Raw genomic sequence first — 15979 nt, 5'->3', positions numbered from 1 at the left:
TGTCCAGCCAGGATGAATGAATCACACAGTAAGGACCATCAATGCATTAATTGTGACCATCAATACAATCTGTGACCAGAGCAGGGGCAAATGAAATTTGTGTGATGCCGCTATCAGGTTGGGCTTCGAGCTATCCCAAAAGCCTTCCTGGACTCCATTAAGAGATCAGAGTCTCCCCGTTTTTGGCTTCTGGCACCACAAACCTCTTGCTTATCCCTCTTTGCCTGAACATACCACATTGTCCAGGAACATTCCTAGGCTGACTCTTCCAGTTGACATTGCATTCCTTCCAGGCAATTCCGATTGGCTTTTACCCCCAGTGGCCAGCACAGGGCAGAGGACAGGGAGGTGCAGGGAGGGAGAAAAGAGGCCAACAACAGGGGCCCCAGTGCCCCAGCCCACTGCATACCGTACGTTTCAACGTCCTGGTCCTTAAGATATCTGCAGCCCAATGCCAGGAGGACTCCCTCACCCCTAGAGAGCCATGTCAGTACTGGATGAAATGATGTGGCTTTCCAAGCCTGTAGTGGGATCTTTTACTGCATCCAGTTCACTTTGTTAGAACTATAAGCACCGAAGTCAGAGATGTGAGTTTGAGGTCTGTCCTGTATTTTAAGCTCTGTGGCCTGAACCTTCCTAAGTTGCAGAGTCCCCATTAATAAATTCAGGGTTTTAAAAAAATGGTTATTTTTTAAAGATTTATTTATTTGAGAGAGAGCACCAGCAGGAGCAGGGGGCAGGGCAAGGAGAGAGGGAGAAGCAGACTCCTGCTGAGTGGGAAGCTCCATGTGGGGCTCCATGCCAGGACCCTGGGTTCATGACCTGAGCCAAATTAGGCATTTGACCAACTGAGCCACCCAGGTGCCCCAGTAAATTCAGAGTTCTAATTACCTTCCCATGTTATTGTGAAGGGGCAGATGGAGGTTTTATGGGGCCTGAAGTTTCTACAGCTTTACAGATCCTTAAGTGAGATGTCCTCAAGCTTCAGCTTCAAGGTCAGTATCTCTCTACTCCTTGCAAGAAAAGAAGTGCCAGAGTCCCTGTTGCCCGCCTGCTTTGCAGCAAGGATGGGGGTGCACAACCGAGGTCCCACCAATCCAAGGCCACACTTGGGCTGAGAAAAAGAAGCTGGCAACTTCCAGAACCCCTTCTGGCAACTGATGGCAAGTGAGGCAGCCCATTCATTTCCAGAGGTAACAGGCATGCAAGTTCTGGCAAATGTCAGTCCTAGCACCAACACCATGCCCCAAGTCTATGCGCACTCAGATCTGCGTCCCTGTTCCTCTCAGGGGTTCTTTGAGCGTTTATTCCCCCTCCTCTTTTTCCTTTTTAAACACGTACTAGGCACTTGCTAACTCTCATTCTCATTTCCTGAACTCAGGACCAAGACCTCTACACATCCAACATCCCTTTATTAAGTCTCTGCTGCTGGAGCCAGGGCTTACAGGTAGGAAAGGGATTCTGCTCTCCTCTAGGGCCTGGACTGGGAGGACCAAGCGAAAACCACCACAGCAGAGCCATTTTTCTTTTGCCCTCCTGGCAAGATTTATCTAGTTACAGTCATCCTGCCACCTGCCCTCCAGGCACTGATCCTGATGCCAACCTCTTGCTCTGCCACACGCTCTGTCTGGCTTGCCGTCCAGGCCTCTCTATCCTTTTCATCCACTACCATTCCCCTTCACTGCCTCCCTCCAGGCTTATCCAGGAGGCTCCCTAGGCTCTGCACTCTGGGCCCAGATACCTCATCACTTCCTGCATCCTGCACCTGCGGCCCCAACTACAGCTGCTTACTCTTCCTAGTGCAGATAGATGGGAAAATCTGACCCTCCTTCGCGAAGGAGACAGGTCTGTGCAAGCCTGATTCACCCTCTCCTTCCTACTATAGCATCAGAGCAAAACTCCCCTCCTCCCTTCATCCTCCTCATTGTGTGACCTTGGACAGGTCCCTTCAGTTTTGCATTTCACTTGTTCAACTTTACAGACTGTGAAGTCCAGTAAACAAAAATTACTATGTTTATTTCTGTGGGTAGGATCCTTTGGGTCAAGACAAATCAATGGTTTACCCCAGGTAACTGGGCAGGTAACGGGGCAGAGAGAAGCCACAGGGAGATCACAAGATAAGAGGCATCTTGTCTGATTTCTTGCTGAAAGAAAGAAGTAAATATAAAGTCCAGTTGCTTTGCTGGAGTGTGGCGGTGGGGCATGGGGGACCGAAGTCCAGAGTGTGTGTGTGTGTTGGGTGGGGGTGCTGTACAGATTTCAGAGCCGGCCTCACCACGATGCCCCTCTACTCTAAAACAGGGCTGGGGTCCCCTTCTCAGCTGCTGGACGATGCATCCAAAAGGAAAACAGACTTTGGAAGAAAGCACTTGAGTACAGCCAAGCCCACCTGAACTCATTCCCTGTGCCCAGAAGTGTGGACACAGTTTTGCTTTCCATGAAGTGTGCGCCAGACGGGAATCCAGCTGCTAAGGAGCACTCAAAAGAAAATTCAGAAGCAAGAAGGAAGAAACTTGGAGCTCTGGGGACTCAGTCTGTTCCTATTACGGGGGAGGGCTCCCAAACTCCCGGCCCCTCCAATAGCAGCCCTGGCTGGCCCTGTGTGCCCGGCTCCCTCCCCACCGCCACAACCGCGGGGCGTCCGCTAAGGTCCAGGGTGCGTGTCTGTGGATGAGGCCCAGCTGAAGCTGCTAGGGCCGCGCGGCAGCACCAGGTCCAGGGTGAGGTCGCGCTGCTCCTTCTCCGAGAACACGGGCCGGTAGCCCAGCAGCTGCAGCGCTCCGGCACACAGATCCTGCACCCGGCGGATCTTGGCGAAGGGCAGTGTGTGGCGCCAGGCCTGCGAGACGTTGACCGCGTCCCTCGACGAGGTCTTGAAGGCCTCGCGGCGCGCGCCAGGCCCAGACCCGTGCGTGATGTTGTGCATCCAGGCCTCGAGCTGCGGCGTGAGGCTCAGGCCCGCGAAGGCGTAGAGCGCGCGGATCTCAGGCAGCGGCGCCCGCGCCAGATCCTCGAAACGCACCAGGCGGTAGCGGCCCTGCAGGAAGGGCGGCGGCTTCTGCGTGGCGGCCTCGGCGATGCGCACGTGGCTGCGGCACACCTCGCGCACCACGCGCAGGCCCGGGTCGGCCTCCACCCACGTGCCGTTGGTGCCCAGCACGATGCCGTTGTCGCGCGCCAGCGCCTTGGCGGTCTGCTCGCGCGAGCGCAGCACGGCCCGCGGGTCGCGCACCAGGTGCACGATGCGCAGGTTGAGCGCGGGGTCCCGCAGCAGCGAGTAGAGCACCTGCAGGTTGAAGAAGCGCACCTCCTTGAGCACCACGTGGCTGTAGGCGCGGCAGGCCTCCTGGGCCACGCGGAAGGGCTGCCGCGCGCACAGCGGCTTGCACACCGCCTCGCTGCTGATGGCGCCGCGCGGGAAGGCGCTGCAGGCGGGCGGCGAGCACAGCGCGCGGCTCACCGCGTACTGGAAGAGGTCCGACAGGTTGCGGCGCCACGGCAGGTAGGCGTCGAACACGTCCATGTCGCACAGGAAGACGGAGCGCACCACGTCGCGCACGGCCATGTGCAGCGCCGGCGCGCTCGCCTGGGACAGGGTGGTCCACACGTGCCACCCGGGCTCCATCAGGTAGAAGACGTCGGGGTGCTGGCTGAAGAGCTGGCCCACGAAGGACGAGCCCGAGCGCCACGAGGACAGCACCAGCACGTGCACCCGCTCTTTGCCGCTCGCGGGCGACGGCGGCCTGGGCCAGGAGACCAGGAAGAGCAGGATGCCCGTCTGCGCCAGCAGGAGCACGGTCACCGCCGTGCTGGAGATGCGCGGCAGCCACATGCCGCCGGCCGGGCCTGCGCGGGAGAGAGCAGCCGGGCGGCGTTAGGGACCGCGGCCCGCCGCACCCCAGCGCCAGCCTGCTGCTTGCAGGGAGCACCCCCGCCCCGACCGACCACCCGACCTGGGGGGGGGGGGCTCCCCAGACCGCAGCCGTCTCAGGTGGACCCTCTCCCAGGAACAGGACTTTAAGAGGTCAGCCAAGATCTTGTCTATGCAGAGCAAGAGGCCAGTTGCAGAATGCTATGGGAGATACATGCTCACCCCTAGTGCCTTCCTTCCTGTCTTTCTCATCTTTCCTTCTCTCTGTCTCTGCCTTACTCTTTCTTCCTTTCTTTTTTCTGGAGAGGGAAATACGATTTTTAAAACGGATTCCTTCCTTTTGCTTGAGAATTTCCTTTGTAGGGAGACCATTTTAGGTTGTTTAGCTAAACAGCTTTTTTTTTTTTTTAAGATTTTTAATTAATTTATCCACGAGAGATACAGAGAGACAGAGAGAGGCAGAGACACAGGCAAAGAGAGAAGCAGGCTCCATGCAGGGAGCCCAATGCAGGACTCGATCCCAGGACTCCAGGACCACGCCCTGGGCCTAAGGCAGGCGCTAAACCGTTGAGCCACCCAGGGATGCCCAGCAAAACAGCTTGATGGGTGATTTGACTCCTTCACTGGGCTCAGCCACTTCCTAGTCTGTGATCCTGGACCAAACGCTTAATAAATCTGTAACTCAGTTTATTCATCAGTAAAAAGAGGACTGATACTGGACTGGAGTCATGACAGGAGTCTGGGGGGCAGGGCATGTAGTAACTCCTGTAACTTGCCCTTTCTACACAGTGTGCTTCTGGGTTGGCCGGACTTCTTTTCACCAAGCAAATAATAGCTTTTATTATTAAAAGTAAATGATGACCTAGACAAAGAACACCAACTGTTGCCATCTACAGGGAGGAAAGGGCTAGAGGATGCACGGACTCCAGGGGGAGGGTACCCTCTGGAGCCGTGTGAAGGCGCAGAAGAGAGCGGTAAAGGGAGAGGTGACGGCAGGCAGGCTCCTGGCCTTTCTGCCCTTTCCATGCTGGGGTTACTCACTCTAGTCCAGGGCTGCCCGGAGAGCTGCACACTTGTCACAGATCCATGGAAGGTGCCCGCAGGTTTTTCAGAGCCTGAGAAAGCAGGAGGGAGGCTGGGTCAGTCTCACAGGAGGAAGGAGCCCTGCACCGTGGGAGGGCTTTGCATTCCCAGGCGGACAGAAAGTTCTCTGCAGGTGGGAACAGAGCGACCCAGCCCCTGGCTGGAGCTGGGCACAGACCAGGGGCTGGGTACATTTTTCCAAGTGAGTGTGAATTGATGGTGTCTCCTGATGGGTGGAGGAGAGAGGACTGGCAGTGGGCCCTCTCATAGCCACTTAGGAGCTATGAAACCTGGAGCAAATGACTTGACTTCTCCAAGGCTCAGTCTTGTCCTCTGTAAAATGAGGATGATAACATTTAGCCTCTCGGGCTTGTCATGGGGAAGCTGCTACCAACACAGATGAGGAAGGGCTTGCGGATGCCGTACCTCCACCTCGTGCTACTGTTGATGATGCTGTGTTGGGAGAGAAGGAACCTTGGGAGGTCTCTACCCAGATGAGACACGCTGAGGTCACCTACATCTGGAATCCCAGAATCTCCTGTGACCACCTCTGGTCCCAACCATCCCTGTGGCCTTCAATGGATCTTAAGAATGTTGCACTTGACCCACAGAGTGAAAGGAACACTGAGCCAGGTTCGCACACCCCAAGGTCCCAGGGTTTTTTCTTTGCACCTGTTGCTCTTGCCACGATCTCAGGGAAGAGCAGCTTTGGAAGGAAGGGGCCTTCTGTGCTTTCACAGCATTTACTCCCCACTAAGGCCCCTCCTTTGTCCACATCACCACCAGAAGCCAGATCTAAATCGTGAGCAGATTTCACTTATCTGGAGGCTTCCGGAGTAGGTGGAGGACGGCCGGCAGCTTTGTGGTCTGCTACTGACTCCAGCACTGCGTCCTGAACCTCACACAAGTGTAGATGCTGTGATTTAACTCAATTGCTCCTTTGGTGGACATTATGATTTCCATTATTTCTGTGAAGGACCCAAGGTTTGGAAAGACAGCAGGGCAAGTGGGACCCCCAACCCAGGACTTCCATCTCAAAGTTCCTAGTGCTTTCCCATTACAGTCATTTGGCCCATTCCTACGAAATCCCTGCAGAGCACTGGATCCTGAGTTTGGCCCAAACACAGCCGCCCTGGCCAGCCCAGCCCTTTCCTGGCTAGGGAGGATCTTGAATGCAGGCCAATGTGCTTGTTACCTACCCTCCAGAGAAACCAGAGGTTTTCTTAGGTGACTCACACAATACAGAACTGATATCTGATCCTATTAATTGGAACTCAACAACTAGGAAGGGAATTAACACATCCTACCCCATGCAGAGTATCCAGAGACAGCAGGGTCCTACGGATCCTACAGGAGAGTTTTCTGATAAGAAGCCTTAGGGATAGCAAATTCAATTGCCTCAGGGTTCAAAGTTAGGAAGAACAGGTCAGGAAGGCACTGGGATAAGTCCTTTCTCTTCATGATTGAACTGCATCCTCTCAACATTCCTGGGAAGTAGAAATTACCTCTAGCTGCTTTATTTATCTTTAAGATTTTGTTTATTTGAGGGATCCCTGGGTGGCTCAGTGGTTGAGCGTCTGCCTGTGGCTCAGGGCATGATCCTGGAGTCCTAGGATCGAGTCCCACATCGGGCTCCCTGCATGGAGCCTGCTTCTCCCTCTGCCTGTGTCTCCGCCCCTCTCTCTCTCTCTCCCTCTCTGTGTCTCTCATGAATAAATAAACTCTTAAAAAAAAAAAAGAATTTGTTTATTTGAGAGAGCAAGAGTGTGAGAGAGAGCAAGAGCATGATCAATCCAGGAGGTCAAATGTGTAACGTCCTTATCACAGCAGACAATGTAGCTAGGCATCAGGGACACACCGATGAAGTGGCCAAAGGACCAGATGGTAGTCCGAGTGAGTGGCCCAACTATCCAGTGCCAGGGGAGGGTTGTGCTAGTCCTGGCTTGCATACTTCTCTCTTGGATTCTGGAAAAATCCCCCACTGTGTCTCTCAGCATTTCACATTGCACAGACCCACCAGAGCCGCCTATGCTGTATTTGATGCTGTCGTTCTCCTACTCAGCAACCTTCAGTTTTCCCACCTCACTTCCCAAAAATCCCCACTCAGCATCCTGTGTGTCAGATCACCTGGAATCATTACACCCATGTTCTCCTCTGCTCTAAGTGCCCAGCCCTGACTCCCACCAGGAGTCATCTCAGCTTCCTCCCAAGACACCTCACCTGTGCCTTTCTCTCTCTCTCTCTTTCTTTCTTTCTTTCTTTCAATATTTTATTTATTTATTCATGAGAGAGAGAGACAGAGACACAGACAGAGGGAGAAGCAGGCTCCACGCAGGGAGCCCAACGTGGGACTCGATCCCGGGTCTCTGGGATCACACCCCGGGCCGAAGGCGGCGCTAAACCACTGAGCTACCCAGGCTGCCCACCTGTGCCTTTCTTAAGCCATGCATCACTCTGCCCTTCTTGCCTGTGAGCAACTTGAGAGTCAAGATTGTGGAGTTTTTTTTGTAAGTGAGTGTGTCTGTTCCCAGGCACCCAGTGTGGGGCTCACGCTACACAGGTGCACTAGACAAGCTTTGCTTGGGTCCACTCGGTACCTGTTCCTCCTTATTCTGCTAACAGCCTCAAGATTTTTCTTTGAGGAACCACCCTCACTCACACAAAGTGCATGTGGTTTGCATGGGGCTGACTGCCCACTTCCTGGTTCTTAAGGAATCATGTGTCTCAAGCCTGGTTCATCTATATATTCCATAAACTATCCCCCGATCAAGTGATAGGCTTAGGAATGGACATCTGGGGCACATGGGTGGCTCAGTGGTTCAGCATCTGCTTTCAGCACAGGTCATGATCCTGGGGTCCTGGGATCGAGTCCTGCATCAGGCTCCCTGCATGGAACCTGCTTCTCTCTCTGCCTACGTCTTGGTCTCTCTCTCTGTGTCCCTCATGAATAAATAAATGAAATCTTAAAAAACAAAAAAATGGACATCTGCCCCAAGTCCAATCTCAGTATTTTTGTAGATTTGCAGGGAAGAGGGAAACTCCCTAGTTACAAAGCCAGCAGAGAAGAGAACTGAGCTAAAGAAAGAAAATCTGAGAGCACATGGGCAGCTGGCAGCATCTGGATTCGGTTGGACTTCTCATGCTGGGGAAAAGGCTCCATTTTTAGTAAAGCCAGCATGAGTTCAATATCTGCCATTTACAACCAAGTGTTTTATTTAGAAAGTGGGTCCCCTTGGTGGGGTGGGGTGGGGAGAGGGCAGGACTGTAGTGAGCATGGATAGAACTTCTGAGGGCAGGTCACACTGTGTTTCTTGATGAGGTGCTAACTACCTGAGTGTGTTATCAAGCTATATTTTTATGACTTGTGTTCTTTTCTGCATGTTATGTTATATTTCAATAAAAAGTCAAGAATCCTGGCTGAATAAGACAGTATCATGTCTAAGAATGTCCCTGAAGACTGAATGAGTCGATGATATTAATAAATATTTGCCTGGGGCACGTGGGTGGTCCAGTCAGTTAAGTGTCTGCCTTTGGCTCAGGTCATGATCCCAGAGGCCTGAGTTGAGCCCCACATTGGGCCCCTGCTCAGCAGAGAACATGCTTCTCCCTTTCCCCCTGATCATGCTCTTGCTCTCTCGCTTTCACTCTCTCTCTCTCTCAAGTAAATAAGATTTATGAAGAATAAATATTTGCTTAATGGAAGTCAGATACTCTGTGATCCAAATCCAAAGGGGGGGAATTCCCCATGTGCCCCATGTTTCTTCCTGCTAAGCATTTTAACTTTTTAAGTAGGCTCCATGTGGAGCACAATGCAGGGCTCAAACCCACAACCCCGAGATCAAGACCTGAGCTGTGATCAAGAGTCTGATGCTCCACAGACTGATGCACTCAGGACTGCATCAGACTGATGCAAGCCCAGGAACCCAGCTCTCTGGGAAATCCTCACCTGTACCCCAGCTCTGCATACCCCTCACTCAGCAGCATCTCCTGTGCGCAGCCTCTCCCGGCCCTGGCAGGGTATCTAAGGGAGTGAAATATAACACTAGGTACAAATTCATGGCTCAGATTTCTCTGTTTGGCATCAGCTGGAGGCCATCCCTGTTCAGGAATCCCAAGGACTAGAAAAAACAGATTCCAGATGAAGGATCAGTGGACTCTTGGCATCAAGGGCCACCCCTGGGGGCAAACCAGTTCTAATGGAGTCTAGGGCATCTGTTAGGGAAAAGGTTGAAAAGGAGGGAAAGAGAAAAAATAAAAATGAGAGAGAGAGAGAGAGATAGAAAAGCAAGGGAGGAGAGAAGGATGCATGTCTATGGTGGACTGGAAACATGGAACACCAGTAAATACCATCTGTTGAGGGCTTCCTATATGCTATGACTTTTCTGCCCATCTTCTGATTTAATCTTTAGAACAACCCTTTGACATGGACCTGATACTCTTCCCTATTTTACAGAAGAGGCAACTAAGGTTTGGAAAGATTAAGAAACTTGCCTAAAGCAGACACCTGGGTGGCTCAGTGGTTGAGCGTCTGCCTTCAGCTCAGGGCTTGATTACAGAGTCCTGGGATCCAGGCCTATGGGCTCCTTGCAGGGAGCCTGCTTCTCCCTCTGCCTGTGTCTCTGCCTCTCTCTCTGTCTCTCTCATGAATAAATAGATAAATAAATCTCCAAAAAAAAATTTTTTTTGCCTAAAAGACCACACAGCAGCTGAGTCAGAATTTAAGTCCTAGCCATCTAACTTTAGAGCTCTTAACTACATAGTGTTGAGTGGATAACGCACAAGTACTAGAACATACAGTGTGTTAAAAATGCACAAATATAAAAATATATACAAATATCAAAGGACATCATTAAAAAGGTGAAAGGACACCCCCAGGTGGGAGAGAGTACTTGCAAATCATATGTGTAGCAAGGGATCCAGAATATATAAAGAGCTCTTACAATTCAATATAGAAACAAACACAACCCAATTGAAAAATGGGCAAGAGATCTGAGTAGACATTTCTCCAAAGATATACAAATTGTCTACAAGCTCATGAAACGATGCTTGACATTTTTAGTCATTAGGGAAATGCCAAACAAAACTATAATGGGCGGATGCCTGTGGCTCAGTGGTTGAGGGTCTGCCTTTGGCTCAGTGGTTGAGGGTCTGCCTTTAGCTCAGGTCATGATCCCAAGGTCTTGGGATTAAGTCCCTCATCAGGTTCCCCACAGAGAGTCTGCTTCTCCCTCTGCCTATGTCTCTGCCTCTCTCTCTCTGTGTGTCTCTCATGAATGAATAAATAAAATCTTTTTAAAAAATTATAATGGAAAAAAAATTATAATGGGAGGTGTCTGGGTAGTAGCTCAGTTGGTTAAGCGTTTGCCTTTGGCTCAGGTCATGATCCCAAGATCCTGATATGAAGCCCCACATCAAGCTCCCTGCTCAGCTGAGAGCCTGCTTCTCCCTCTTGCTCTCCCTACTCCTCCCTCTGCTTGTACTCTCTCTCTCTCAAATAAATCGAATCTTTAAAAAGAAAAAACAACAAAACTGTAATGACAGACCACTCGCCATCAACTAGGATGGTTAAAATAAAAAAGATAGATAATAACCAGAATTAGTGAGAAGGTGGGGAATCTTCATGCACTGCTGGGGGGGGGTGGTGGAAATGGTGCAGTTCCTGCAGAAAACAGGTAGTTCCTCAAAAGTTTAAACATAGGGTTACTATGTGATGCAGCAATGCATCTAAAATATATATCCAAGGGACACCTGGGTGGTTCAGTTGGTTGAGCATCTGCCTTTGGCTCAGGTCATGATCCTGGGGTCCTGGGTTGGAGCCCCACATGGGGGACTCCCTGCTAAGTGAGGAGTCTGCTTCTCATTCCTTCTGTTCCTTGCCCCATTCATGTTCTCTCTCTCTCTCTCTCTCTCTCCCTCTTTCTCTCTCAATTAAATAAATACAATAGTAAGAAAAAAAACAAAAACCTACAGGGACACCTGGGTGGCTCAGTGGTTGAGGGTCTGCCTTTGGCTCAGGTCATGATCCCAGGGTCCTGGGATCAAGTCCCACATCAGGCTCCCCACAAGGAGCCTGCTTCTCCCTCTGCCTATGTCTCTGCCTCTCTCTGTGTGTTTCTCATGAATAAATAAATAAAATCTTTAAAAAAAAATCCACAAAAATGTATAGAAGAAATCTGGAAGGATGCGTACTAAATATTAGTAGTTATCTTTCTACGGCCAGGTTACAGGTAATTTTTTTCTTCTTAGTGCTTTGCTTTTCCAGGTTCCAGTCTACGATAGACTTGTATTACCTTGGCAATTATAGAAGCATAACATTGGTTACAGGAGGCATGGATAGAATTTGCCTGCTCCAGCTTTCATTGCAGAAGGAGAAGTGCCTGCAAATCCATCTCCCAGCTCACCTGGGTACCAGTGGGCCAGAGGAGGACAGAAGCATGGGCTGGAGAATTATTTCCTATGCACTGAAGGGTATCAAGATCCCCAAGCCCACCGTCACCTGGGAATCCGGCCTAAGCCCAGCCCGGGCCACATCTGCTATCTCTCTGCCAGTGCTAATGAGTGGCTCCGTGGCATTAGCCCGAGGCAGGGAAGCTGGAGTCACACAGGCCAGATGCTGCTGGAGGAAACAGATTTGCTTGCAGGAATCTATTGGGAAATGAAATCAAATTGTCCAGGAAAGGACTCTTAAGTCTCCCTGGCTCCGAGCCACCCTGGGGGCATTTGAGAGCAAGTGAGCTGATAACACAGAACACCTTTCCCTGGCTCTGAATTTTGGGGATCCTCAAAACGCCCTTTGCACAGGACCTAATCATAGAGCCTTACAGCTAGGGAGACTTGAAGCGCAGGGGCTCCCGCCCCCTTTCTGAAGTAACATATGCAGGGGATGGGGGTACGGAGTGCACATTTAGCACATCCTCCTGTGTTTCTCCAGGTGTTGACTGAGTCATCTAATGGGATAATCTGGAATTTCTCTGGTATATTTTTTAACCTTTTGATTAATTTATTATTTTTTGAGAATTAAATAATTCTTAGAATTCAATTACATTAAAAAAAAAAAAAAGGAAGGGGCTGTCTTAGAAGATGACTCAAAACACATAACAGCCAGATGCAGTGTGTGGACGTTGTTTGGATTCTGATTCAAACAAACCAAGTGCAAGAAGATATCTTTGAGGCAGTTGGAAATTTCAACATGGCACGAGTACTAGGTGATACTGAGAAACACCTGTCAATGCTACTATCGCCATGTGGAATACTCTTATTCATGTATTTCTGTTCTTATCTCCCCTTACTAGATTAGAAGCAGGATGCTGTCCGGTGACAGGGAGTAGGAATAGCCCAGTGGCTCATGAACTCCATTTGATTTTTTTAATATTTTTTTTCTTTTATTTATTTATGATAGTCACAGAGAGAGAGAGAGGCAGAGACACAGGCAGAGGGAGAACCAGGCTCCATGCACCGGGAGCCGGATGTGGGATTCGATCCCGGGTCTCCAGGATCGCGCCCTGGGCAGAAGGCAGGCGCCAAACCGCTACGCCACCCAGGGATCCCTCATGAACTCCATTTGATCATTGACTGTGTGATCTTGGGCAAGGTACTTATTAATCTCTTGGCACCTGTTGTTTTATAAAAGGGGGAAAATTTGCCTGGCTGGCTGTCCATAGAGCTTTGTGACTCTTGATCTTGGAGTCATGAGTTCAAGCCTCACATTGGGCTTAGAGCTTACTTTAAAAAAATAAAATAAAATAGAGGAAGTAATATAACTCAAGTCAGGACCTGCTCTGAAGATTCAACGAGTTAATAATATTGCTCAAGCTTTTAGAACAATATCTTGCCACATAATATGCTTGTGTTTGTTCAATCTTTCAAATCCGGGGTTACAGCTATATTCTAGGGATCCCATCGAAAGCTTCTTCATAAGGAAAGCTCAAGAACAACAGTGTGGCCTGGCTGAAGTGACCCAGCATCCTAGCAACAGAATGTGGCAAGCCCGGGCAGGGACAGAACATGTACATGCAAAGTAGCAGCAAATAATGGCTGGAAGACTGGCTTCTGAAGCCAGACGGGGTGCAATTTCTGCCTCTGCCCCACTGAGGTGTGACTTTGAGCAAGGCACCCCTCAGGTCTTGGTGCTTGGGCTGGCTCCTTTGTAAAGGCCGCTGTAAAGCGCCTGCCCCGCGGGTGGGAGAGGGGTAAAAGGAACCGCCGAACCCTCAGCTCGGCCCACGCTCTAGCAGCCGCGCACTCTTCTCCCGAGCTCGGGTGCTCGGCACACTCCCCCTCAGCTCCCGGCGGCCAAGCCCTTCCGCCCGTAGGCCTCGGGCATCCCACCCGCAAAGCTCCCGCACAAGACCCAGAGAGAAAGGAAAGTTACTGTGTGCGGAGGCCAGGAGACGTCTTCACTGTTGCCCAAGATCCAGCAGCCGAAACAGGGGCCACCAGACTCGGGTTCAGCTGCCTGGGGCTCTAAGTTCACTCACCAAGCTGCTCTCCCCGGAGAGTTCCGTGGGGAAAGCTTCCTAGATCAATTCCCTGCCCTTGGAATCTCACGTTTCGGGAGTCTGGGGATCCCCAGCAGCGATCTCAGGTGAGCGGAAGCCGCAGGAACGCACTTTGCAGCCGGCGCCCGGAGTCGCAGGGTCCTTGCCTCGTTCTGATCGTCTCCCAGACCCGACTGCCGGCTAGGTCGGTGCCCCGGGCCGAGAGAGCAGCGAGCAACGTACCCCGCAGCGGGCGCCCCGGCCCGAGCTGGCGCGGCGCGGAGGCGGCACCTCTCTCCCGGGTCCCGCAGGAGCCCCCGACTTCGCCGCTTCCCGGTGCCAGGCTTCGCCGGAGGGTCCGCAGGGGCCGACGCGCTCCGCAGGCTCCCAGGGCCGGCGAGGGGCTCCCGGGGACACCCGCGAGAAGGCTCGGGGAGGACGGGCGCCGGGCGGCGGATACCGACGTCGGAGGCACCGGGAGCTCTCGGGCGGCGGGGAGCGGGCACCGGGGCAGGAGGGTCTTGGCAAACGCGAGGCGTCGTGGGGACGGGATGGGTGTGGGGTGGGTGGGGGTGCAGTCGCCGGGCAGCGGCCAGACGCAGACTCGCGCGCCCCTGCCCGGGCCCTGGACCTCCGCCCCCGCGCGCCCCCGCGGCCCCGCGCGCCCCCCGCGCCCCCCGAGTCCCCGCGTGCCCCCCGCGGCCCCGCGCGCCCCCCGAGTCCCCGCGCGCCCCCCCGCGCCCCCCGCGTGCCGGGTGCCGCCGCCCCGCGCCGCCGCCGAGGAGAGCGCGCACAATGAGGCGCTTTCAGACGTGGCTGCGGTCCCGGAGCCGGCGGGCGGGAGCCGAGGCGGGAGGGACGGAAGGAAGGAGGGAGCTGGTTGGCCCCCGGCTCCCGCCACCGTCCCCAGCTCGGGGGAGGGGCGGGCGCCGGGGCGGGCGCCGGGGGACCCGGGGAGGGCGGGCGCAGGTGGGCCCGGGCCGGGAGGACGTCGAAGGGCTCGCGCTCCCTCTCAGCCTCCCGACCCGCCACGAAAGCGGCCTCCCGCGCGCGTCCCGGGCAAGGAGACCCCTCCTTGAGCCGGCGTCCTCCGCGCCCCCGGTGCATCCTCGCGGCGAGGCGACTCGGGAGCCAGGCCGCGCCCCAGCCCCCGGCCTCGGCTAACCTGCGCCCGGTCCGAGGCCTCTGGATGCCAGGCGGACACGCGCGGCCTCCCCGAGCAGCAGCCGACTGGGACCTGACACCCGGGGCTGGCTCCCCGCTCCGTTCTAGCCTGATCCAGAGGTCCGGCCTTGAGAGCAGGTCCGGATAAATACAGGGTAAGTTTCAGTAAGTAAAGCAGGCCCTCCCCCACCCAGATAACCAGAGTCCAGGCATCTGGAAAAGAGAATTCTGACCTCTTGCAGTTCGTGGTGGGATCTAAAAGAAGCCTCTGCTGCTGGGACTATAAATTAGTGCATTCTTTCCAGGATGCGGTTTGGCAACATGAACTTAAATCCTTAAGAACAGCCATAAGCTTTTTGAATTAGCAATTCCTTTCTAGGATTTATCTTTTTTTTTTTTTTTTTTTAATAGTAGGCTCCACACCCAGCAGGAGCCCATCATGGGGCTTGAACTTAGGACCCTGAGATTAAGACCTGGATATTTAAACTACTGAGCCACCCAGGCACCCCTCCAGAATCTATTTTAAGGAAAGAAACGGCAACAAGGATTTATACACAAAGTTCATAGAAGTGTTGTTATTACAGTGAAAAAATTAGAAACAGTACAATAGAAAGACATGTATCAGAATACCAATGGGACGTCTAAGGACAACTTATTTTCTTCAGGTTTCTGTAACTACATTTTCTGCCAATAGGCATTTAGAATTTATCTGGTCAGAAAGAAACAAGACATCTTTAAAAAAGCATGAACATGATGGGACACCTGGGTGATTCTGCTTCCACTCAAGTGGTGATCCCTGCAGGGCTCCCTGCTCTAGGGGGCATCTGCTTCTCCTTTTCCTCTGGCCCTCTCCTTCCTTTCCCTCCCCTCATACTCTCTTAAAAGAATAAATGATAAATTAAAAAAAAAAAAAAGAAGCATGAATAGGAGAAAGAAAAAAAGACCAAATTTTTAGATGATGGGACCTAAGCAGGGGCTCAGGAGCCTCACTTGAGTCACAGAAACTGGATAATCATTGTGCAAAATTAGAGATCTCCCCCATCCCAATCAACAAATATTAATTGTTTCAAACCTTGACTTAGCTCTGAGTTACAGCTCCTTTGGTAAAATCCTGTGTATTACTCACCTTTCTCCCTCTCGCAGGTACATTGTTTCATTCCGGTTCAGAAGCCACCAACATCTGATCTGTAAATAATTTGATATTCACCAGACACAGCTGTAATTTTCCAGCCTGTGTTTTCCACATGCTATGTGGATTCCACCAAAAACTCACAAGTACTTGGGGCCAGACCAGGGGACTTGCCAAAGAGCTAACAAAAGTTCCAAGGTCTTTGGGCAGAGACCTGGCAACATATAGCTGCCGGTGAGTAACGCGGAGAAGTGT

General features: G+C 52.3%; 1 protein-coding gene across 8 annotated transcripts; it reads right to left on the bottom strand.

Moving 5' to 3' along the window:
* Nucleotides 1-1990: 1990 nt before the first annotated feature.
* Nucleotides 1991-15971, bottom strand: LOC489707 (carbohydrate sulfotransferase 6). Of its 8 annotated transcripts, none has more exons than XM_038538288.1 (4): nucleotides 13432-13668; nucleotides 8901-8975; nucleotides 4913-4986; nucleotides 1991-3846 (listed from the first exon to the last, which is right to left on the bottom strand). In XM_038538288.1, the coding sequence occupies exon 4, from the start codon at nucleotides 3830-3832 to the stop codon at nucleotides 2645-2647; it is 1188 nt and encodes a 395-aa protein (XP_038394216.1). In that variant the 5' UTR covers nucleotides 3833-3846; nucleotides 4913-4986; nucleotides 8901-8975; nucleotides 13432-13668; the 3' UTR covers nucleotides 1991-2644. The 8 variants fall into 8 exon arrangements, with proteins under 8 accessions (XP_038394216.1, XP_038394218.1, XP_038394217.1 ...); XM_038538290.1 differs by having other exon boundaries at nucleotides 13502-13668; XM_038538289.1 differs by lacking the exons at nucleotides 8901-8975; nucleotides 13432-13668 and adding an exon at nucleotides 15722-15971.
* Between the last annotated feature and the right edge of the window lie 8 nt (nucleotides 15972-15979).

The sequence above is a fragment of the Canis lupus genome, chromosome 5 (genome assembly GCF_011100685.1).
Source record: "Canis lupus familiaris isolate Mischka breed German Shepherd chromosome 5, alternate assembly UU_Cfam_GSD_1.0, whole genome shotgun sequence".
Taxonomy (NCBI): Eukaryota; Metazoa; Chordata; class Mammalia; order Carnivora; family Canidae; genus Canis; species Canis lupus.
Note: the sequence above shows the minus strand (reverse complement) of the source record. Positions and strands in the feature narration are given on the sequence as shown.